Source organism: Aythya fuligula, chromosome 8 (assembly GCF_009819795.1).
Source record: "Aythya fuligula isolate bAytFul2 chromosome 8, bAytFul2.pri, whole genome shotgun sequence".
NCBI lineage: Eukaryota > Metazoa > Chordata > Aves > Anseriformes > Anatidae > Aythya > Aythya fuligula.
Genome location: NC_045566.1, coordinates 29,025,181 through 29,049,214, shown reverse-complemented (window position 1 = coordinate 29,049,214; position 24,034 = coordinate 29,025,181). Strand labels below are relative to the sequence as shown.

Here is a 24,034-nt window from a genome sequence, read left to right as displayed (position 1 = left end):
GGGCGGACAATTACAATATCGCTGCGTTAATGGGAGAGCGCGCTGCGAGCTGGCGCCGCGCCGCGGCTCCCCGGCCAGGCCGCCCCCGGCGGGGGGAGGCCCCGGGGGCTCGGTGCCCTCACACGGCGGCGGCCCCGGGGGCCGGGCGGGGCGGGAGGCGAGGCCCGGCACGGCTCGGCACGGCCCGGCACGGCTCTGGGAACGGAGCGGGCGGGGCCGCGGCTGCAGCCGGAGCCTTTGCGGGACGGGACCGCGGCGCCCGGAAACAGCGCGGGGCCGGGGCCGGGGCCGGGGCCGGGCCGCGAGGGGCCAGCGGGGCGCCCGCAGGTGGGAGACGGCGCTGGGGGGTGGGGGGGGCGCTGGGGGGGAACCGCGGCGCCCTCAGCCTGGGGGAGCGCTGCGAGAGGGGCGGCCTGGGGAGGGGGAGCCGGGGAGGCCGGGGTGAGGCGGGGGTGCCGAGCAGCCGGGTGGGTGCTGCGAGCAGGTGGGAAGGGGCAGGGCAGCACCAGCGCAGCGCAGGGAGCCCCGTGGAGTCTGTCCCGAGTGAGAACGGGGGGGAGCTGGGCACCAGGGGAAAGGCTGTCAGGGAATTATGTGTTAGAGAAGAGAGAGACCTAAGTAAATGCACCGGGGCTTGTGTTATTTGAGACCTAAACAGGCCTGAGCGATACGCAACAAAATAACCTAAAATTGAGTGGGCACCCGCTGGGAAGCTTGTCTGTCGTGGTGGCCTCTGCGTGGAAGTGTTGGGGTCGCAGGCAAGCCTCGCTTCCCAGAGAACTTGGGAGCAGACTGACAAAATGGGTTTGGGAATGAACATCAGCTGAGGGACTGCGCCTCCCAAAATTGGTGGGGTGCCTTTCTGTGCAGTCAGGCACTGTGCATGACCCCCTCGTACCCACTGCGTGTGGGCCCGGAGGGCCTGACCTGCTCAGTTCTTCTCAGCAAACCCCACAAAAAGCCCGGCTGTGCAGGCAGTCTGCTGGAGTAGACTCCAGCTCTGTGGCTTCAGCTGCAGCAGGCTGTAGCCCTGTAGCTCAGGCTTTTCTTTTACCAAGGAAGAAGTCGCACCAAATTTTAGGGGCTGCAGAATGAGTTTGAAGCCGTAGAGAAACTGATTTACAATAACACTTTCCTTTGGAAAACTGTAACTCATGGTTCCTTTCTCCATTATCTCTCCTTCTGGGAGATAAGGATCCATTGGTTTGGGATGCGTGATGTTCTGGCATGTGGAAGCAGAGTGTGTAGTGAAAATGTAGGTCTGGGGAAAGACTGTGGTAGAAGTAAGTATAAATTTAATGTAATCAATGCAATGTATTTAGAAGTCGCTCTATATCCCTAACAATCCTACATTTCCTTATGCTGGTTATGGTGCTTTTTGTAACAACATAAAAAAGTCAGGGGTCATCTGAACCAGGTACCTAGGGGAATTAAATCACTTGTCTGAAATCACATGCCAAATTTGTCATGGTTAAATCAGGGCAACACATTCTTCATCTCTGGGACAAGCTTGCTACTTGGAGCTAGCTATTCCTCTTCTATTACTCTTGAATGGCTTGCCACCTGGGCATGTTCTTCATCAGTTACTTCAGTCCCTGCCTGAATGCATGCTGCTTCTGCAGGCGTAGTGCCCTCCTTGGAGCTCAGGAGGCTGCACGGCTGGGCTGCAGGGAAGGAGGGGTTCTTAGTGTGTGCCTCCTAGGAGCCAGCCTAAGAACATACCATGGTTAGGAGTTTGGTATTTTCCCATTTGAACCATTCACACTTTTGAATCTTGTTGTCTTATATTCAGACCCCTTCAGTACACTGCTTACCGGTCTGAATGTATTGGTAATGACTAGCTTTCTGCAATAAGTGTCTACAGATTTATTTTCACTGCAGTATCTTGCTTGTGTTACTGCACTCAAACTGTGTGGCCTTGTTGGAGGGTGGCTGCCCTGCCTCGAGTGCACAGACTTGGTTAGTAACTCATGAGTAGCGTAACTGAGCTGCAGCTGAACCCCAGCGGTATTCAGTGTTCGCTCTCAGCACCTTAAATTGAGCCACGTCATTGACTTGACGCATCTGCAGGAGCTGCAGCGGGGCAGCGCCTCAGTTCACCCCCAGCCTGATGTTGCACTCATGTACATGTATGTTTGAGGAGGGATTTGGACTAAAAGTGAGAACTGACTGCCTGCTTGCTCTCAGAGCCTGAGTGTGACGAGTATCTTTCCATACTGTGACCTGTACAATGAATGCAGTGTGTGTACTGTTTGAAGAGAGAGGCAGGTTGTATCAAATTTCCATGCTGGCAGGCAGGCGTTGGCTTAATAACCTGAGTCAATATAAAACTACTGCACTACTGTGCACATATAAAAAGTCTTTCACCTTATAAGCAATGCTGAAGGTAGATTTAGTTCAATGAGGGCCTGCATTTCCTGAGCACTGAATATGCGATTTCTTGAACACTCATCAAACCAAATTAAATTCTCATCAGTCAAAAAAAAAAAAATAATCTTATCTTTGGGTTCTTAGCTTTGCTGTAAAGGATGAAGTTTTGGTTGGGTTTGCATTTGTTGGTTTGCCTGGGGTGGGGTGTTAAAGTGTATTTAGCCACACTGAAAATTTGTCTTACATTTGAGATTCACAACTCTCAACTTTTCTCTCTGATACATAGATTAGGATGGTGACATTTTTGCCAAACAAAAAAGAATAAAAATCCTTTGTGTGGCCATTAAAAAGAAAAAAAAAAAGAAAAAGAAAAACAAACAAACAAACAAACAAACAAAAAACAGTGTTACGTTCTGCATAGTTTTCTGTGAATATGGAAGAAAACCTTACCTAGGTCCCAACCAATCCATAGTATTATCTGAAATGAAACATTAGTTAATATGTAATTGCATCCTCTTTATTAGACTTGGCAATGTCAGACTTTTCTGGTTGAACGATATGCCAGTGAATCACTGATACAGCTTTCCAGTATCCTTGGCAAAAGCCTAGGTTTTTGGACCAAAGTTGAGAAGAAATCATTGGTTGGTCTTTAGCAATTGCATTTTAATGTGTAACTGCTCTGTCTATAATTACCTTTTAGCATCAGCCTGATTTTTATAAGGCCATATTTCAGGAGCTAGGTCCATCAGTGTTCCACTGTGTTGTGCTTGATATCCTTCTCATGAAATACTGTTAGAAAGTAGTGATGCTTTTATTTTTTTACACTAGTTAAGATATTTTTTTTTTAATGTAAAAGGAGAAATTGAAAATACTACTATAAGGAAACATTCATCTGGAGAGAAAAAAAAAATGTTTTTCACTTCTTGCTAGAAGAAAAAGGGAAAAACTCTGCTAGAACATTTGCTCTTATAATACTTATGAGAAGAATACAAGCTTAAAGAAAAACGGTGCACTTAATTCACATTATAAAGTATCCAGCAAGAAGAATGAGTAACAAACAGAAAAACAAACGAAGGAGCAAGGTAAGGTGACAATTATAGGCAGTTTATGTGAGGGAACAGAGGTGAAATCCTAACATCAAAACATTAAACATTAAACATCAGAACATTTAACATTAAACATCAGAAGTACCAGCTTTGGGGTTATTACAAATATTTACAACTTTATTATGATTTTCATAAAATTGACAGGCATGTGAAAGATTTACATATTTGGGGCAGAATGGGGAAGAGATGCATTATTGAATGATAGAAATCCAAATTTGGCAGTTAAATATTTGTATGCGTGTAAAATCCTGTTCAGAAACCAGTTTGGCAGCACTTTCTAGATCCTGAAAGGTCTTCACTTCCTCAGTACCATCTGGGATATTTATTTATGTACATAAACTGTTCATTGTATTAGGTGTTGCTTTCAGCTGTAAAGAAGGCTACACTGAGTCCGATAGCTTCTACACCAATGCTTTATGGAACAGAGTGTCCCTGTGAGGAATGTGGCTGGGGTACAGAAAGTAGCATGTTCTGTGCATGTTATCCGACCCAGGGAAGAGGGCAGTGCCCATGGTAAAACAGAGAAGGAAGAGTTTTAGTGGGGAAAAAGAAAAAGAGGTTCTTCAGGTTCTGTGAGCTAGCTCTCCCTCCGCCTCCCCATTGTGCTTTTCCTCCTTGTTGCCAGCTTATTGTACCTGTGTAGGAACAGCAGCAGCAGTGGGTTCACGTTCCTCCTGAGAAATGCGAGAACACAGCCCTGTTTCTGTGATCTGCTGTCTTGATTTCAAAGATTTTCACCCAGGAAGTGCATCCATACCTGTTCCGCCAGAATTAGTGTTGACTCTACTGTTCGCTTTCCTTTTTTTCCCCCTTCTGTAAGGCAGACTTAATGAGTGCTTATTTTCTGGCAGTTCAGATACGAAACTTGTGTACTGGCACACAAAAATTAATAAACTTTTCCTTTTGCACTTGTTAAGAGTCTGGCAAATTCTGTCAGCTTTGTGTTATAATGGTGTGACTGCCTTTTCTTTGGTTAAGCATTCTGAAACTCGTAACAGGAGGGCACATTATTATTTAACTTGTGAATTTAACCTGTGCTTTTGTTCTGTGACGTGCTGGAATTCATACTTAACTGCTTTCTTGGTGTTTTATCCACTTCTCAGGGTAGTGTTGCATGTTTGGTTTATTTTGGATGCTGAATTCCTTTTTAATTTTTTTTGTATAAACCTCTGAAGTTTCAGAAATGTGAGGAAAGTTAAATTTAATAAATTTAATTACAACTGAGCCTGCTGCAGTGACTAAGAAAAGCTTCCTAGTAATTGAAACAGAATTAGTGAAATATATTGCAGAATACTAGTTAATTTAGGATAGTCTATAGTTGCAAAAGAAATGCATAGTCAAATGAAATGTGGATCATTTGAGCATGAATTGAAATCTTTTTTTTAATTATCAAACAATGAGAAAATGCAAGAGCTTAAAAATTCGATGAGTCTGAAACATGCTGATCAAATAAGATACTTTGTGTTAGACAAAGCTGTCTTAGGGGTTCTGTGCTTACCTTATCTTAATTTCTTTGTAACATCATGGTGAAAAATTTAGGGAGCACCTGGACCCGTGTGATCGCCCTGCGCCCTTTTATTCTTGCCCACAGTGTCAGACCAGGCTTGCAGAAGGGATCTCCTCATACGCAACTCAAACTGCCCTTGGGCAATCATAGAATCATAGAATATCCTGAGTTGGAAGGGACCCTTAAGGATCATCAAGTCCAACTCTTGACACCGCACAGGTCTACCCAAAAGTTCAGACCATGTGCCTAAGTTCACAGTCCAATCTCTTCTTAAATTCAGACAGGCTCGGTGCAGTGACCACTTCCCTGGGGAGCCTGTTCCAGTGTGCGACCACCCTCTCTGTGAAGAACCCCCTCCTGACGTCAAGCCTAAATTTCCCCTGCCTCAGCTTAACCCCGTTCCCACGGGTCCTGTCACTGGTGTTAATGGAGAAAAGGTCTCCTGCCTCTCGACACCCCCTTACGAGGAGGTTGTAGACTGTGATGAGGTCTCCCCTCAGCCTCCTCTTCTCCAGGCTGAACAGGCCCAGTGACCTCAGCCGTTCTTCGTACCTCTTCCCCTCTAGGCCCTTCACCATCTTCGTAGCCCTCCTCTGGACACTCTCCAACAGTTTCATGTCCTTTTTATACTGTGGTGCCCAGAACTGCACACAGTACTCGAGGTGAGGCCGCACCAGCGCAGAGTAGAGCGGGACAATCACCTCCCTTGACCTACTAGCGATGCCGTGCTTGATGCACCCCAGGACACGGTTGGCCCTCCTGGCTGCCAGGGCACACTGCTGGCTCATATTCAACTTGCTGTCTACCATGACCCCCAGATCCCTCTCTTCTAGGCTGCTCTCCAGCGTCTCATCGCCCAGTCTGTACATGCAGCCAGGGTTTCCCCGTCCCAGGTGCAGGACCCGGCACTTGCTCTTATTGAACTTCATGCGGTTGGTGATCGCCCAGCTCTCCAACCTATCCAGATCCCTCTGTAAGGCCTTTCCACCCTCATTCGAGTCCACAACTCCTCCAAGTTTGGTGTCATCAGCAAACTTGCTCAAAATACCCTCTATTCCTACATCCAGTTTGTTTATAAAAATATTGAAAAGTACCGGCCCTAAAATGGAGCCTTGAGGGACCCCACTGGTGACCGCCCGCCAGCCTGACGCAGCCCCATTTACCATAACCCTTTGGGCCCTGCCCGTTAGCCAATTGCTCACCCATCGTATGATGTTTTTATTTAGCTGTATGGTGGACATTTTGTCCAGTAGGATCCTATGGGAAACCGTGTCAAAAGCCTTGCTGAAGTCCAAAAAAATCACATCAGCTGGTCATCTCTGAGTTTAATGAGGCATTTCATTTAAAATAGGTTGGTCATATTTCCTGCTAGAATTCTCTTTTTTAGTGGTTTAGGTATCTGTAACTAAAGAAATTCAGTTAGATTTGGAGACCTCCTACAAACTTGAGAATAAACTCTTAAACAAATCCTTGATTTTGTGCAAGATTCTCTTGCTGTGGATATATAGCGGCTGAGAAGCTCAAAAGTTTATACAGTCAGATCTTTAAGAGACAGAAGTTTTAAGGCTAAGAAAAGTCCTGTCATTTTCTTCTTGTTGCTCATATAGTAAATTCAGATAATATTCGTGGGTTTTGTTCAAGAATGGAGAGAGGAAAATAAATACACCCCCTAGGTTTACTGTCCATTAAGCCAAATTGATTGTGTTCCTTTTGACCTAATATATTACATCTGTAAACAGTGGGGCATACCAGTATTTCAGGAAGGACAGTGTAAGAATGATATTAAAGTAAAATTGAAGATGTAAAATTTTAGCCTGTTGTGGAGAAGTTACTAAAGGAAATGAAAATCTGCAAGTCAGAAATGCGTTCGTTCTGTCTGAAAGAAGATTGTGAAGTGGAAAAAGGTGATTTTACACTTCTAAAAGTCTGCTTCCTTTTAGCGGTTATTTTCCAGACTTCCCACAGTCTGATATTTTATGAGCTGAAGGTCAATGTGTCCTGTATAGTTGTGTTGTGTTTTTTTTTTTTTTTTTTTTTATCATTTTCTCATGCTGCAAAACCTTTTCCATGTCCTCCTCCCTTTTGTTTTTGAGGAGAACAGCTCCTCGTGTAGCATCCCTGTACATTTTCCCCCCCATGTACTGCCATCCCCAGCGGATGAAATGCCGTCCTGGCTCCCTGCAGGCAGGCTCTGGGTCCGGGCCTGCCCCTCACCTCTTCCTCACCTCCTGCTGTTACCGCAGGGTGCGGCCACAAGGTTTGCTGAGTAAACTCTGCAGGCGCGGTTTATTGTACTGTGTTTTTCTCTTTTACCTGGACTAATAAAAGAAAAAGATAATGAGGCTAATAAAGTCGCAGGGTTATTGTGGCCACTGAACACCCAGCCTTTGAATTAGCACGTGTAGATCTGGTTGGTGAACAGATGCGTGCTGCAGTACTGAGCAGCCCGGCCAAAGTCCGGTGAGAAACCAGCCTGGGAGGAACCCTGTACACAAGAAGCGCGTCAGGAACTTCGATTTCAGTATTGATTTAAGACCTCAAGGTGCAGGCTGTTACTGCTGACAGTATTTAATCTTGCTTATGACTGCACAGTCCGTTGCAGCGGGGGTAGCAGGAACTCCTGGCTAGGTGGGTGATTACCCCGCTGGCAGCGATCTGTACCTCTAAACCCCCTGTGAAACTGCAGCTGAAGGCAGTCCGGCTGTTTGAAGTTCAGCACTTGGCTCATCTTCTGGATCCAGTCCCCAGTTTGCACCCAGGATTAAGGACTGATATGCAAATGTTATAAAAGCAGGGAAGAGAGATGAGGATAGTTGATAAGACGTTGTTTGCTCAGCTGAGGGTGCTTAGTTCATTGGTACAGGTAAGGATCTGAACTATGTAGTTCCTGCTCAGTGAACTTTTCATAGTTTTAGTACGGCATGAAACTGGTTCTCTGCAAACCTGTCATGCTGACCACTGACAAGACAGCTTTTAGTCTATTCAGCTATCAAACTGGACTCTTAAAGTCCTTTTTTTAATGAATTTGGTAAAACTCTGAAACTGCTTTGGTGGATTATTGTGAAGAAACACGTTCTGCTGCTGGTGCTTTTTTGGACACGTTGCTTGGCTTCACAAAGCAGCTTGGTAAATGGGACAAGGTAGAGTTGTGACTGTGTTTCTGGAAGCAAGATTACATCAGTACTATTACTGTGGGGAAAGTTCCCTTTTTTTGGATCATGATTACTAATCAGGATAATACTGTAGTTCGAGACGACATGGTATGTGCTCCTTATGGATTCGCTGGTGGGCTTACTAAACTGCCGTGCATGTCGGTAGGCTTTCATATGAATGCTTTGATGCTTGCTCATAAACAAGGTATTGGTGATACATTTTTACACTGCATAGTATACTATAAGCTGCTTAGTAAATAGTTGTATTTCAGCAAGAAATGCATGTGAATGTTATTTTTTGGTATTGTGACCTATTTCATTTGAATTATTGAACTCCGAGAACTGTGAACATCTCTAAAATAATTTGTCACTTTACAGGCTCACAGAACACAGAAATTTTGGTCACAGTTCAGCAGAGATGTGTGTTCCCATTACCTATATTTTGTTCAGAAGCTTTTTGAAAAATGAAAACCAAAAAGTTTAAAAAAAAAAAAAACTTATATGTAAGTGTATTTTTATGAGATGGTGTTGTTCATCATAACCACATATTGCTCTTTGTACATCCAGATTTTCAGGTCTCAATACTAAAAAATTAGGTAGATGGAAAAGGAGCACAGAAATGGTGTGAGTTGGCCTCTAAATGTGCGTTTGCCTACCAGTTTTTTCCTGTAGCATAGCCAGACCTTTTTATAAAGTTCAGTTCTGTCTTCTCTGTCAGTGGAATTATTTTTTCTTTTCCTTTTTTTCCCTCGGTTTTCTCTATTCTGCTGGTATTTCCCCAGAGGGTATGACGTCTGATCTTTCATATCTTCTCTTCATCGCTTCAGAGAAACCGTTCTTTTTCTTCTCTTTCTCCTCCTTGTTCTCAGCTATAGCAAATGTACTCCTGGAGGTGCTTCTCCCTGACTAACTGTTCTCCACTTTGTTCTTGGGATGTGTAGTTACAGTTATCCTTATGTCAGGGGTTATTCCATCAGAACTTGTTCTTTGAAAAAGTTAGCAAAACTGAACTTTTGTCTGCGGTTTTCTTCATGTGTTACATTTCTGTCTGATTTATACTGTTCTCTGCAGCTGCATCTTTAGCATTCATGTCTTCAGTGAAGAAGCTATGAAGCCATAGTTCCTACAAAAGTATCTTTGGTTAAGTTTCCTCAAAGAAATTCTTGTGCATTACTTCTTCAGCTTCTGCCTCCAGGCATCTTTTTATTTCTCCTTTTCTATTAGGCTTTTGCAAATATTTAGGCAGCCAAATGACTCTTGAGGTAAACAACTATATATTGTAGGAGATGTGTCCGTACTTCATACCTCTCTGACTGTCTGCACTTCATAGTTGCTTGCAGGTTACTGCGGTGTCTCTTAAGTACAGATGCCATATAGACACCCAGCTGACTTTCTAGACTTGACTGCAAAAAATCGTCTACAGCTTAGGGACAGGGTAAGGGCAAGTCAGAAATATTTGAATAACACAGGTCTACAGATCTCTGAAAAAATATCAGTAATAATTGTTGTGAAGTGCATCTTTAGTTAGAGAAGTGCAGTCAGAGGGAAACCACTTCAGTTTCAGTCGCAAATATTTAGAGGTACCAGCACGTCATTCTGCAGCATGTACAAAACTAGATGGTTAAGAGTCAAAATTCGTGTTAAAAATGTTGCACTCTGTAAATGTAAAGCGTATATAGGGGCAGCTTTGGCAAATGTATCCAAGAAGTACTACGCATCAGCTTTACACTTCTAAAAATTAGAACTGCATGCAATGTATTGACTTGTTACTATTTTTCTTTTACTTAAAAATGTTTGTTAACTTTTAATTACTGGTTTGCTTTTATTTCAGCATTATAAAACACTGCTCTGTTTTTTGAATAAGTGGGTAGTGAAGACTGTAACATTTAATTTTCTAAAGGGAAACATTTCTGCATAGATGGATCTTCTTCATACTTAACGTGTATAAAGAATATCAGAAAACAGTGTAACATTCTGAGTAACCCTGGTGCATTTTTGAATTTCCTTGCAATATATCGTGCTTCCAAAAGCAGAATTGCTCTCTGATAGTCTCCTGCACTAAGTTAGTGCTCATATTGGTGGGAAAGGGCAAAGAAATGATGTCAGCTTTGTTGAAAGTTGATTCTAGGTATGAAGGGCATACAATTTTACTAGTGTAAGGTTTGTGGTACTAAGTGCAGTATGAGAAAGTAGGTGCAATCACTTTTATGCAGCTCATTTTTTCTGAGCAGGATAATCAGCAGGACAGAATTAGTGTTGTTTCCCCTGCTGCCCCACCATCCTATATATCTTCCTGTCCAGCCCTGCTTCCCCACAACTCTCCTGTTCTTTCGGCTTCAGGCACACCCCTTACTCTCACTTAAAGCAGGCCAGTCCTCACCCAGTCTTACACCATCACGACATCACCTAGCAGGGCAGAAATTGCAGCCTGAAAAACTCTTCAGAGAGAGAGAGAGAGAGAGAATCTCCTTCCTCCACCTCTCCATTGTGGGGATAGCTCATTGCAGCAGGTGTACTGAGCATTCTGCAGTACCACAGTATAGGGCTTTTTATTTGATATTTTGAAGATATCTCTTATATAGGTGAAGGCTCAGAAGGTCTGTGACTGGTTTAACTTCAGAGATTTCTTCTGTGAAACCAGTTATTGGAAAGTTAATTGTAAGTTAGGAGTCCTTATTTGACTTTTTTTAACAGATAAGAAATATTCCACTGAATTCTTCTATTAACTGTTAGGTTTAATATTCTAATATGCTTCCCCATTTCTAATCATGTATTTAAAAATATTTCTAAAGTGTTAATCTCCTTTCTCTTTAAATATCAGATTAGGTTCGTTGTTTTCTTTTGCTGGCTGAGGTCTCTGGCTAACATTTTTAATAGTCTGATTCCTAAGGGAAATGTCTGTTTGTGATGTTACCTTTTAAGCCTGTTTTTATATATGTTTTTTTTTTCTTGTTTGTTTGTTTTGGTTGTGTTTCAGGAAAAAAATAATCAAGAAATGTCTACCAATTTAAAGTACCTTTCCTTGAGCATCCTGGTTTTTCAGACTACAAGTCTAGTGTTGACCATGCGTTACTCTCGGACACTGAAAGAAGAAGGACCTCGTTACTTATCCTCTACTGCAGTAGTTCTTGCTGAACTCCTGAAGATTTTAACCTGTATTCTATTGGTCTACAAAGACAGCAGTATGTGTTAAATTTTGCACCTAGTAATTTTTGTAATCAATATGCTGTATTGTAATAGCAACTGCAAGGCAGCCATGTGAGTATGGGCTCACAATAAAACATTTTCCTTCTCATTTAAGAAATATTCTTGGAAAGACTGTAGTCATACTTCACTTCTCAACGCATAATATATTGTCTATTTGCTGAAGAGCATTCTCTTTGAATATGAATTCTAAGGTATGCAAGAATAAATTTTCTACTAGCAGCTTGAAGTTTGTGTTTTTTTCAGGCATTTTAGGAAATTCATAAATAGAAGTAGGAAAAAACATGAATGGTAATGTAGAAATGTATAGCAAACAAAATGACAGATGCTGGAGGAAGGAAGCAATTTCATTAATACAGAAAGAAGCACAGTCTTAAGCTCAAAAAAAAAAAGTATATTTGCATTTACTCTATCATTCTTATCTTTTATATTTTATACTGCATTTATCCAATTCCTTGACATACATATTTGGTCTTCAGTAATTATAAACATCGTTATGTATGCAAAAATATTGCTGACTCTGTAGGCTCCTAAATGTGTACTGTTTAGCTGATGTTCTTTAATGTATCATCTTGAAATATATATGATTATTAATAAGTTTTACTTTAACATAGTTTGAATAATTGCTGTAGTTCTGATAGTCTAGGCTACAGCAGGACACTTTGCAGGATGTTTTTAAAAAGATGAAGCTTATGAGAACCAAACAAACATTATACAGTATTTTGAGTTCTTGATAGTGGTGACAGCTATAGAAAGGGGGCAATAATGTTGAGAACAGTACATTGCTCTCTCCTTTTTTTTTTTTCCCTTTCCATTTAGTTAATGTCTATTTCTGTGTTTCTTTGGTAGAGTGCAATTTACGGGCTCTGAACAGAGTGTTACATGATGAAATCCTTAATAAGCCCATGGAAACTCTTAAACTTGCAATTCCTTCAGGAATTTATACTCTTCAGAATAACCTGCTGTATGTAGCATTGTCAAACCTAGATGCAGCCACATACCAGGTATTGTACATTTGGATTGCTCCGCAAGTTTAAAAAAAAAAAAAAAAAAAAAAAAAAGGAAGAAAATATGAATTGTGTGGTAATAACTGTTTCTGGGTTCTTTTAGGTTACGTATCAACTGAAAATTCTTACCACGGCACTCTTTTCTGTGTCCATGTTAAGTAAGAAATTGGGCGTATACCAGTGGCTGTCATTAGTGATTTTGATGACAGGAGTGGCATTTGTGCAGGTAAATAGTAGCAGGTGGTTTGTAATGTGCTTGTGTAATGTGTTTAATCAAGGAACATGAGTTTGTATCCTGATTATACAGCTTCCTGACTCTACCACCTCTGTGCCAGTAACAGAGTACAGCCAGGAGCTACATATCACAATTGGCCAGGGCTACAGGACACCAGAAATGGTTCAAAGGCAAAAGATAGCAACCTCTTCATGTGTTCTGCTGTATAATGTGACTGAGCCTCTGGAGCATCCTTCAAATAACAGCATTACAAGTATTTATTTACACATTTTTTCTGACATTAGTGATTTGGATTCACAGGCCTTACATGATAGCACAGTCCTGCTGCTCACCTTATGATACAGTTTCACCATGGCAAATTTACTCAAACCATTTTGGGAGCAAAATTCATTCCAAATGATATAGCTACAGGGGTTTGTAGTTTTCAGAGGGTAGGATCTGGGGATAAGAGGCTATTCTAAGAATTTTTAACAGATTTTAGCATATCATAAAAATCTTTTATCTTAAATCTTAAAGATTTTTTTTTTTTTTAATTCTAAGGATTAAATGTTATGGAACTTTCAAATTTAATAATTAAAAATGAGAACAGAACATTCTGACAGTAATTAATAGTCTCTTCAATACATTGTCCATGGCATCGCCTTTTATTCTGTTAGCTTTAGAGATATTGTGAGGTTTAGTTTCACAAAGTTCAGCATGTTTTAGCTCTCACACTGAAGAGTGATTTTGTATGACACACACAGAAGACAATTCATCACATTTTAAAGACAGCTGCTATAAGTGTATATTCTGATTTATCTGAGTGTATATAGCTGTTATAAGTGGTATTCTGATTTATACTTGTATGGAGAATAGGTAACTAACTGGCATGTGGTAAAAGTTAGTGACTGTGAATAACCAGGACAGATCATGTTGGGATTCAGAAACAGTGCTGACGGTCCAGAAACGTGTCAGATAAAATCCTGGCCTGTTTAAATTGATAGGTATTCACCCAGCTGAGTCACAACTTTACTTGTTATAAATACATAGAAAGAAAAGTTATGATTTTACAGTTCTTTAGAAGTGTTTGTGATACAAAATGCAAAACCTTACAAGCATATGATAGTCTGCATTTAGTAACTAGTATTGCTTAGGGAAAAAAACAAAACTTGCATGTTATAGATGCTTATGACTTTATTGTAATAGTGACATTTGAATAATTGTTTTTTATATCCAGTGGCCTTCAGACTCTCAAGCAACAGCTGCTAAGGAACACTCAGCAGGATCTCAGTTTGTAGGCCTGATGGCAGTTCTTATAGCATGCTTTTCTAGTGGATTCGCTGGAGTTTATTTTGAGAAAATTTTGAAGGAAACTAAGCAGTCTGTGTGGATCAGAAACATTCAGCTTGGTAAGTTTAATTTTAGTCTTCTGTTACAACAGGAATACTGTATTCTAAAGAATTAAGATAAATGTGCAAAAAATAAAAAATACCGAAAACATTTTAGTATTCTGCATAAACGTACTTTATAAATAAGAGTAGTTTAAACTCTGCTAGATAGGGTTCTAGGAATTGCTTTCTGCTGTCAACCTAGTTCTTGATTTAACTTGGTTATAGGGTGTTTGTAAGTTTGTCCAGAATCTGCGAATTGAATTTGTATTTAAAATGTTCTAAGGAATGTTATCTTATGCAGAGTTTTGTATATTCGTTGTGTCTTTTGCACAGATAAATGTACATAGTAGCTTTTTTTTCCATATTTTTTATTTTTCTTAGAGAGCATAGGAACATTAAAAATAAATATATTCCTAAAACAATGCTTTGAGACCTATTTTAAAATTAACATTTTTTCTCTTGTCCGGATAGGAAGTTTTTATAGCTTGGTACTTTTAATACAAAAAGAACTCATACATTCATGAATAAAGTTGAGGTAATTTATTATGATTATTTCAGTACAAAGGTCAATTTGTTTAAGTTGTCTGTGTAATCACCAAAGAAAGGTATGTGCAAATGTTCATCCTAACTATTTGAATGCCGGCACCTATTAGTACGGGAATACTTTCTATTTCCAAAGTAGTTCTACATCTTCTAGACCATAGATATAAATGATGACAGAGTTGATCCATTTTCCTGAATGTGTTTTCCCTCACCTCAGAGCAATCTTGCCCAGTTTGTAAGATGAGAAACACCACAACAGCAATACCTTTTTGTCCCTGTTTTTGCAATAGGAACACAACTGACTGATGGACTTGTCTTCTTCCTCTAATGGGATACCTCTGGTCCTCACCTGTAGGCAATAATTTTTATTGCATATTTAAGTAAATTTTGGGGGCAGAATTTGAACTTAGGAATACACTTAGGATAGACCTTTGACCAAATTCACAGTACTGTAGACTTAAGTCATAAGGATATTTTGTTTCATCAGGGTGTGTACTGGGTCTTGTAAAAGGTAATGAAGTAACATAAAAACAGGAGACGGTGGTGTTTTTAGTTAGTTTGTTTTTTAATTAGCTAATCGCTAATATTTGTTAACATTTATTGAAATTGTATGCATTAACACTAAGGTTCCTTGACCAGGGATATACCAGGAAAGGTTATGTTAGGGAATTTATGGAGTCAGAGAAGGATGAGTGTCTGGGGCTTGGTCCAGGGTCTGAGGCAGGGTTTTGGTGTTCTGGTTGGATGTAATGTAAAATCTGCTGGCACAGACAGCTGAAAGTAGAACCAGAGGATGCAACTTGTGATGCACTGCTTCCCTGTGGCTTCATGCTGTTGTGACCTTTTCCCTTCCCAGTCGTACCCAATAACAATGGTTAACCACATGCAAACAGGGCTTTTTGATCTCCCCTCATGTTACAGTCCTGCATACTTGTTTGCCAGGTAGTTTGAATGGCTTTTTGGAACAGGTAAGAAGCAAAAACATGAGTATTGCTTCTTGTTTCTTTCACAGATTGGCTGAAAACCCAAATAACTGTGTAGACAGGCTGTTGACTATTTGAACTGATTATTACTCTGAATTTCCATAGCACTATGGTATGCCACAGTGCAGGTATCAGATACAAATTCCACTTAAACACTTAGAGTTATTGAAAAAATCAATAATCCTTAAAAAGTACTCTTCAGATTTTTCTACAGTGCACAATTGTATGTATGAAAGCAAATGACTTTACTAGTTTGATAGTAAGCCTGGTCATACATTGAATGTTTCAGTAACTGTTTCATGAAAACAATGAGATCAGAACAGATTGCATATTAACATAAACAGTTTAAGATAACGAATAACTGGGACTATGATGTATGAAGACATAAATGTTTGTAAGAGTAGTGAAAATCAGATCACCTGATTTATTTAATTTGCTTCAATAGAAAATTCAGTAGAATATGTTTCCTGATACATTTGTTTTTCAGTTCAGAAATGAAATTAATTTTGTTGTATTTCATAAAGGATTTCCTGATACAGCTTTTAGAAAATATTTAAAACATTTAACCGTAATTTCAGAAATACTTTAGTGTATCCTTTCTGCAAGTGCAAGATAGTTACCCACTTCAGATGTTACATCATTCATAAGCAAGAGCTTTGAAACAGAGCTTTACTTAAAATACAAAGAACAAAAAACATACATCCAACGTGATGTTCATTTTCATATCCATAGAGACTTATTAGAACTGTAGGAAAAAATGAAAACAATATCTGAATATTTTTTGAAAAATTGTCCTCATTCAGTTTCTAACACATGCTAGTAGCTTATCTGGGATGTATAAGTAGTTGGTTTCTTGTTTCTGTATTTCTGCGGCTCAACAAGAAAAGAGAAATAATTGGTTTCATATGAGTCAAATCTAAATTATTAAGTATGTCTACAAAAAAAAAAAAAGTATTTCATGTCAAATGGAAGGTTTTACTTCACTCAAAACCAGGCCCTTCTTTTCAGATGCAAGAAAAAACAATGAAAATAGCAGTCAGCTATTCACAGAAATGGAGTGGAGTAAGTGCTTCCCCTTTCCTGCTCAGGACTAGAGCCTAGATCAGTCATAGAGGAGATGCTTTCATCACTTATTTCCTGAGGGGATTACAGAAGGCTTCCTGTCTGATAGCAGAACACCAAACAGTCACCAAATTAGAAACTTTAAAATCTCACCTCAGTTTCTTCTTCTGATGTTGTCAGTGCTAGTAGTTCATTGTGTTCGAGGCTGCTAGCTCAGACAAGGGTCTTGGAAGTGGGGTGCTTCCAAAACTGAACTGATCAGTCCCTCTTTTGCCATGCCAGTGGCCATCTCCTCCTCTGAAAGGTTTCCCTGTTTTTCCTTCCTGAAGTGTGACTTCAGCCTTTAGTCATGACAAGTTTCAGAAAAACTGAAATTGTGCTTAAGTGAGGTTTTTTTACATGCCATAAACAAAAATCACCTTATTTCAGTAGAAAGTAATGAAAGATATGTGTATAAGAATGTCACAGTGGACACAAGGAAAAAATGTGGATATAAATGTGGAAAATAGCTTTTTAAAAGGGATGATCCATCTGAACACTGATTGCATTTGAATGTGGTGATGTTGGATGTGCAAGTCCTATTTTCAATTCAGATATATGTGAGAAGACCTTGAACAAGGAACCTGTTTGCGTGCTTTTTTTGCCTGAAGTTTTTAAACCCATCTTGTACTTTCAGGATTTTTTGGTAGCATATTTGGACTGATGGGTGTATACATTTATGATGGAGAACAGCTGTCAAAAAATGGATTTTTTCAAGGATATAATCAACTTACTTGGATAGTTGTTGTTCTACAGGTGAGATATCCTCTATCATGCTTTGTGAGTTGGGGACTTAACTTTTCTGTAAATGACTGGGTAAATGAGTGTAATTGAAGCTAAGTTCTATAGTTAAGTCTGATACAGCACTATTAAAATTAACTTCTAAATAAAAACCTGGAGAATTCAGAGCAAGTATATGATTAACTATTGTGCAACATAAAAGCATGTAAGCATTTTTTCTTTTGCAATGCTTAAAAAAAAAAAGGAAGAAAAAATGTATGCCCTTTCTCCTTTGGCTAAAACTGCAAGTGTAAAGTACGATAATTTTTTCTACTGATTTAATAATGGTAATATGATAAACAACTTATTTATTAGGAATTGAAGAACACCACTACTCATCTTCAACAGTGTATATACATAGCAGAAAATAAATGTTTCTATACATAGACAAAAGCTTTTCCTGAAGTAAGTGTATGTTGTTAAGCATAGATGCTCCCAGTGGAATTATCACATTGCAAATCCAAACTTCATTTTCAAACTTATTTTTCAGGCACTTGGAGGCCTGGTCGTTGCTGCTGTTATAAAATATGCAGACAACATTTTAAAGGGATTTGCAACTTCCCTCTCTATTATACTGTCAACATTGATCTCCTATTTCTGGCTTCAGGATTTTGTTCCTACAAGGTAAGAATTATTTTCCATGTGTACAGAAAAAAAAAAAAAAAAAACAAAAAACAACAGTAGTTGAAAACTTAATGCTTACCAGATATAACTACTAAATAAATGAATAAATAAATAAATAAATAAGCCTTTATAAAATATTTAGATTCAACTCCCACAGAAAAAAATAGTTTCATAACATAACTAACACTTAAATTTTGCAGTATAATTGGCAAAATCAAATTTTCTGTAAGATAGAGCACCCTACAGGTCACAAATAATTGAATCTCAAATTTCATCTTTTGCCAAAACATCCTCTTTATTCCAGGCTCTATGTTTTAGTTCACTGTTCTTTTCTTTCTATCCTCCACCCATTCTCACTGTTCAGCTCATTCCTCATTAGATTTGATGCTTGCCTTGCACTGCGTTTATCTCTGCTCCTTGAACTAATCTCCCCCTTGTGGCTGTTCTGAATAAGGTTGGGACTAAGGGATTACTCTTGTTCACTAGTTAGCTTCTAAAGGCCAGTATCTTAGGCAAGTCACCTCATTGCAAGATGACTTATGGCTGGAACAACGATAATGATAATAATCTTTTTATACTGCTTGTCATCCAATCTCAAAGATTATCTTTAAAAGAAGTCTTTGAAAGTGATTATTGCAGTCATTCACATGTGGAAATTACATTATAGTGATTAGTTGCTCTTGGACTCCTCTGGACTCGCTCTAACAAGTACACCTCTTTCTTGTGCTCAGGGCCCCAAACCTGGATGCAGTAATCCAGGTGGGGCCTCACAAGGGCAGAGCAGGGTAGAGGCACACAATCACCTCCCTCCCCTGCCGGCCACTCCTCTCTTGATGCAGCCCAGGGTCCAGTTGGCTTTCTGGGCTAAAAGTGAGCACTGCTGGCTCATGTCAAGCCTTTTGTCCACCAGAATCCCTGAGTTTCTATCTGGGAGAAGAACACACTGAGAGCAGTCCTGCAGTCTGTGCTCCTGTCTGGGATTGCCCCGACCCAGGTGCCTTGCACCTTGCAATTGGACTTGTTGAACCTCATTCAGTTCACATGGGCCCACTTCTCCAGCCTGTCCAAGTCAATGTAAACAATAGGACCATCGGTCAAAATGGACTTATGTTTTCACATATCATACACATTCCTAGTTTTAAAATATTTCTGATATAAATAAAACTTTATTTTTTAATCTAAAAGTAGCATTTGCAATACTAGCAGGAGGAACTGGCAGGGCTCATTGAGAGGGCTTTAAACTAGGTAGGAAGGGGGATGGGGAGAGAATAAGGCTGGTTAGAGGTGTGCCAGGGAGAAAAATGTCAGGCCCGGGGTTGCAGGCAGTGGCCCAGCTGAAGTGCATCTACACTAATGCACGCAGCATGGGCAACAATCAGGAGGAGCTGGAAGCCATCGTGCAGCAGGCAGGCTATGGCTTGGTTGCCATCACTGGGACTGCTCCCATGACTGGAGTGCTGCAGTGTCTGGCTATAGGCTCTTCAGAAGGGACAGGCAGCACAGAAGGGGTAGTGGTGTGGCTCTCTATATTAGATGTTGTGGATCTTGAGGCTGAGACTGGGAATGATAAGGTTGAATCCCTATGGGTTAGGATTGGTGGGAAGGCCAACAAGGCAGGCATCCTGGTGGGGGTCTGTTACAGACTGCCAAACCAGGATGAGGAGACGGATGAGGAATTCTACAGGCAGCTGGCAAAAGTTGTGAAATCATCAGCTCTTGTCCTCGTGGGGGACTTCAACTTCCCAGATGTATCCTGGACATGCAATACAGCTCAGAGGAAGCAGTCTAGGAGGTTTCTGGAGAGCGCGGAAGATAGCTTCCTGATGCGGCTGGTTAGTGAGTCTACCAGGGGAGGTGCCCCTCTGGACCTTCTGTTCACAAACAGAGAACTGGTGGGAGATGTGGTGGTCAGGAGCTGTCTTGGGCAGAGTGACCAAAATGAAGAGTGACCATTTCACTCCACCATGAAATGGTGGAGTTCTCTATTCTTGGAGAAGCCAGGAAGGGGACCAGTAAAACCGCTGTATTGGACTTCTGGTGGGCTGACTTTGAGCTGCTCAGGACACTGGTTGGTAGAGTCCCTTGGGAGGCGGTTCTGAAGGGCAGAGGAGTCCAGGAAGGCTGGGCGCTCTTCAAGAGGGAAATCTTAATGGCGCAGGAGCGGTCTGTCCCCATGTGCCCAAAGACCAGCTGGTGTGGAAGAAGACCGGCCTGGCTGAACAGAGAGTTGTGGCTAGAGATTAGGAAAAAAAAAAACAGGGTTTATGATCTTTGGAAAAGTGGGCAGGCCACTCAGAAGGGTTGTAAGGATGTTGTGTGTAGGGACAAAATTAGAAAGGCCAAAGCTCATCTGGAGCTTAATCTGGCTACTGCTGTTAAAGATAACAACAAATGTTTTTATAAATATATTAACACGACAAGGACTAAGGAGAATCTCCATCCTTTACTGGATGGGGGGGGAACTTAGTGATGAGAGATGAGGAAAAGGCTGAGGTGCAACAGTCCTGGCTATCGGGGGAGGTCCCAGTTGACTGGTGGCTAGCAAACGTGATGCCCATCTACAAGAAGCGCCAGAGGGTTGACCCGGGAAACTACAGGCCTGTCAGTTTGACCCCAGTGCCAGGGAAGCTCATGGAGCAGATGATCTTGAGTGCCATCATGCGACACTTGCAGGGCAAGCAGGCGATCAGGCCCAGTCAGCATGGGTTTATGAAAGGCAGGTCCTGCTTGACGAACCTGATCTCCTTCTATGACAAAGTGATGCGCTGGGTGGATGAGGGAAAGGCTGTGGATGTGGTCTATCTTGACTTCAGCAAGGCTTTTGACACCGTCTCCCACAGCATTCTCCTCAAGAAACTGGCTGCTCTTGGCTTGGACTGGCGCACGCTTCGTTGGGTTAGAAACTGGCTGGATAGCCGGGCCCAAAGAGTCGTGGTGAATGGAGCCAAGTCCAGTTGGAGGCCAGTCACTAGTGGCGTTCCCCAGGGCTCAGTACTGGGGCCGGTCCTCTTTAATATCTTCATCGATGATCTGGATGAGGGGATCAAGTGCACCCTCACTAAGTTTGCAAATGACACTGAGTTAGGTTCGTATGTTGATCTGCTCAAGGGCAGGAAGGCTCTGCAGGAGGATCTGGATAGGCTGCACCAATGGGCTGAGGCCAACTGCGTGAAGTTCAACAAGGCCAAGTGCCGGGTCCTGCACCTGAAGTGCAACAACCCCAAGCAGAAATACAGACTAGGAGAGGAATGGTTGGAAAGCTGCCTGGTGGAGAAGAACCTGGAAGTATTGGTGGATAGTCAGCTGAATATGAGCCAGCAGTGTGCTCAGGTGGCCAAAAAGGCCAACAGCATCCTGGCTTGCATAAGAAGCAGTGTGGCCGGCAGGGCTAGGGAGGTGATCGTCCCCCTGTACTCGGCTCTGGTGAGGCCGCACCTCGAGTACTGTGTTCAGTTTTGGGCCCCTGGCTACAAGAAGGACATGGAGGTGCTCGAGCGAGTCCAGAGAAGGGCAATGAAGCTGGTGAGGGGCCTGGAGAACAAGTCTTACGAGGAGCAGCTGAGCGACCTTATCGCTCTCTACAGGTACCTCAAAGGAGGCTGTAGCGAGGTTGGGGTTGGTCTGTTCTCATACATGCCTGGTGACAGGACGAGGGGGAACGGGCTAAAGTTGCGCCAGGGGAGTTTTAGGTTGGATGTTAGGAAGAACTTCTTTACCGAACGGGTTGTGAGGCATTGGAACAGGCTGCCCAGGGAAGTGGTGGAGTCACCATCCCTGGAAGTCTTCAAAAGACGTTTAGATGTAGAGCTTAGGGATATGGTTTAGTGGAGGACTGGTTAGTGTTAGGTCAGAGGTTGGACTCAGTGATCTTGGAGGTCTCTTCCAACCTAGATGATTTTGTGATTCTGTGAAAGCAGAACAAATGATTGGGACTTAAAAATGGAACGCATCAGACTTAATTTATAAGTAGCCTACCTTTAAATGTGTAGAGGTTTAAAACATTCTGTGTGTTTAAATAGAAATTAATAAGTAACTTACTAGCCTCTGCAAACATGGTGAAAATGGAAACTGGTAAATAATTAAATGAGGTAGAGCCAACTAGCAGCATGTACAACTTGAATCCATCTAGTTTAATAGAACTTACTCTTCAGTGTGTTTTTATGCCAACAGAATTTATTTGAACTGAAACTCCCTAATTCTTTTTCTCACTTCAGCAAACATTTCTGATTGGGATAGTAGATGTAAAGTGCTTAAGTGCTTAAATCTGCTGCAATGGATCATGTCCTGAAATATGATAATCGTTCAGCGAATACAGTTTGCCTGTCATGTGACTCAATTTTTTTTTAGTGTTCAGCATGGAAAATCAGATCGTCAACATTAGCATGTCATTATTACAAGGTTCTTTTCTAAAATGTGTACTTGTAGCTATCAAAACAACTTGAAAGGCCCATACCTCACAGTACAAAAGATGTCTTTATTATCTTATCTTTACATAAATATTTATGCATCTGCCAAAACTTAGTTTATGCTTATTTGCAACTGGTTCATGGGCAGCAGTAATTAGTTTTGACACAAGCTTTGGACTTCAAAGCTAACATAACTCCAACAGCATGATGTATGTCAGATGCTAAAAATGCCTGGGTAGCTACAGAAGATGCAATTCTTTAGCTTCTTCTTGAATTTTGCATAGAGCCTTAGTCAAAATGAAAAAAAAAAAAAATCAAAGTTCAGTCTGATTACCTTTGACAATTCTTCCATGAAGCTATTTCAAAATATGTCAGTGTTAGTTTTTTTGTAAAAAAACCTAACCATACATTAGGTTTTTTTATTTCAAATTCTTCCTGCATTCGTCTCTAAGAAATATATGGAAATAATGTTGTTCATTATAAATTGAATGAATAAAATTGATGCTTTGCTTGTTCCCAAAGGAAAAAAGTCCCTTGATTGTATTACATAAATAAAATTGTGCTGACTAAAACCAACTAACTTTTTTTTTTTTCTTCTGTTCCTATTCTATTTAGTGTCTTTTTCTTTGGAGCCATCCTTGTAATAGCAGCTACTTTCCTGTATGGTTATGATCCAAAACCTGCAGGAAATCCTATTAAGGCATAGCAGACTTCCTCATCAGCCTGCTTCTCAAGATCATGCACTGGGGGCCTTGCTAGCAATGGCACGTGGAAGGTGTCATTGTGCACTGCAAGGAGAGGATTACTACCCTGAATCTAGTGAAGAAATGCTTATTGAGTAGTTTTGAAGAACCAGAAGGATTGAAGATGGATCATGATACTGTCTGTAACTGGTGAAAAAAATGGCAGGGGCAAGCCCAGTGCAATGTGCTAATAAAAACTTGAAAGGAACAAAAAGTTTCCAAGAAACTGCAATTAGGAATGTTTACAGCTTTGACCTGGGATTGCATCAAAAGAATTTACTGTATTGACTGCTGCAGAAATATGTCCTATGCACTCTTTGAAATAGCACATGACAGCGTTGTCAGATTATTTGTTTTTGCAATTTGACTATATTTAATCTTAGTAAATGTTTTTAACTGTTTGTCTATTTACATGAAATCAACTGAATGCACATCATAGTTCTAAAGCGATGGTTCTAATTAGGTATTCCTTATTAAAACTATGAAAATTGAAGTATGATTGAAAGACATTTTCACAATATCAGATATTTTTATATTTTTAGAAGGCAGATTTAATAACAGAAATATGCGTTCTGTTGCTTCTATAAAGCTGTTGTAAGAATGTTAACAATCTCACCTAAGTACACAAAGGGAGAAATTGAGAAAGAAAACTGAAAGTCTGTGTTGGTACTCCAGCCATTATCAGGATAGCTTGTAGTGTTCCAACAGATGCAATAAGTCTGTGAACACACAGTGCAGTAATCTGGCACTATGAGTTGGCTTACAATGGAGTGCTTGCTCAGATGTAATGTTCATTATTTTTATTGATTATGAATCAGCTTGTGGGTAGAACCTTTAAAGTAGGTGGGTGGGGTGTTTTTTGTTTGTTTTGTTTTTGATTTACATATCCCCTGCAGATTTTTT

General features: G+C 40.8%; 1 protein-coding gene across 1 annotated transcript; it reads left to right on the top strand.

Annotated features, from left to right (window-relative positions):
* Positions 1 to 252: 252 nt before the first annotated feature.
* Positions 253 to 24,034, top strand: SLC35A3 (solute carrier family 35 member A3). Its single transcript, XM_032192545.1, has 8 exons — positions 253 to 327; positions 11,113 to 11,317; positions 12,189 to 12,343; positions 12,450 to 12,572; positions 13,798 to 13,969; positions 17,216 to 17,334; positions 17,849 to 17,982; positions 23,004 to 24,034. Exons 2-8 carry the CDS (start codon positions 11,131 to 11,133, stop codon positions 23,092 to 23,094), a joined length of 981 nt encoding a protein of 326 aa, XP_032048436.1. The 5' UTR covers positions 253 to 327; positions 11,113 to 11,130; the 3' UTR covers positions 23,095 to 24,034.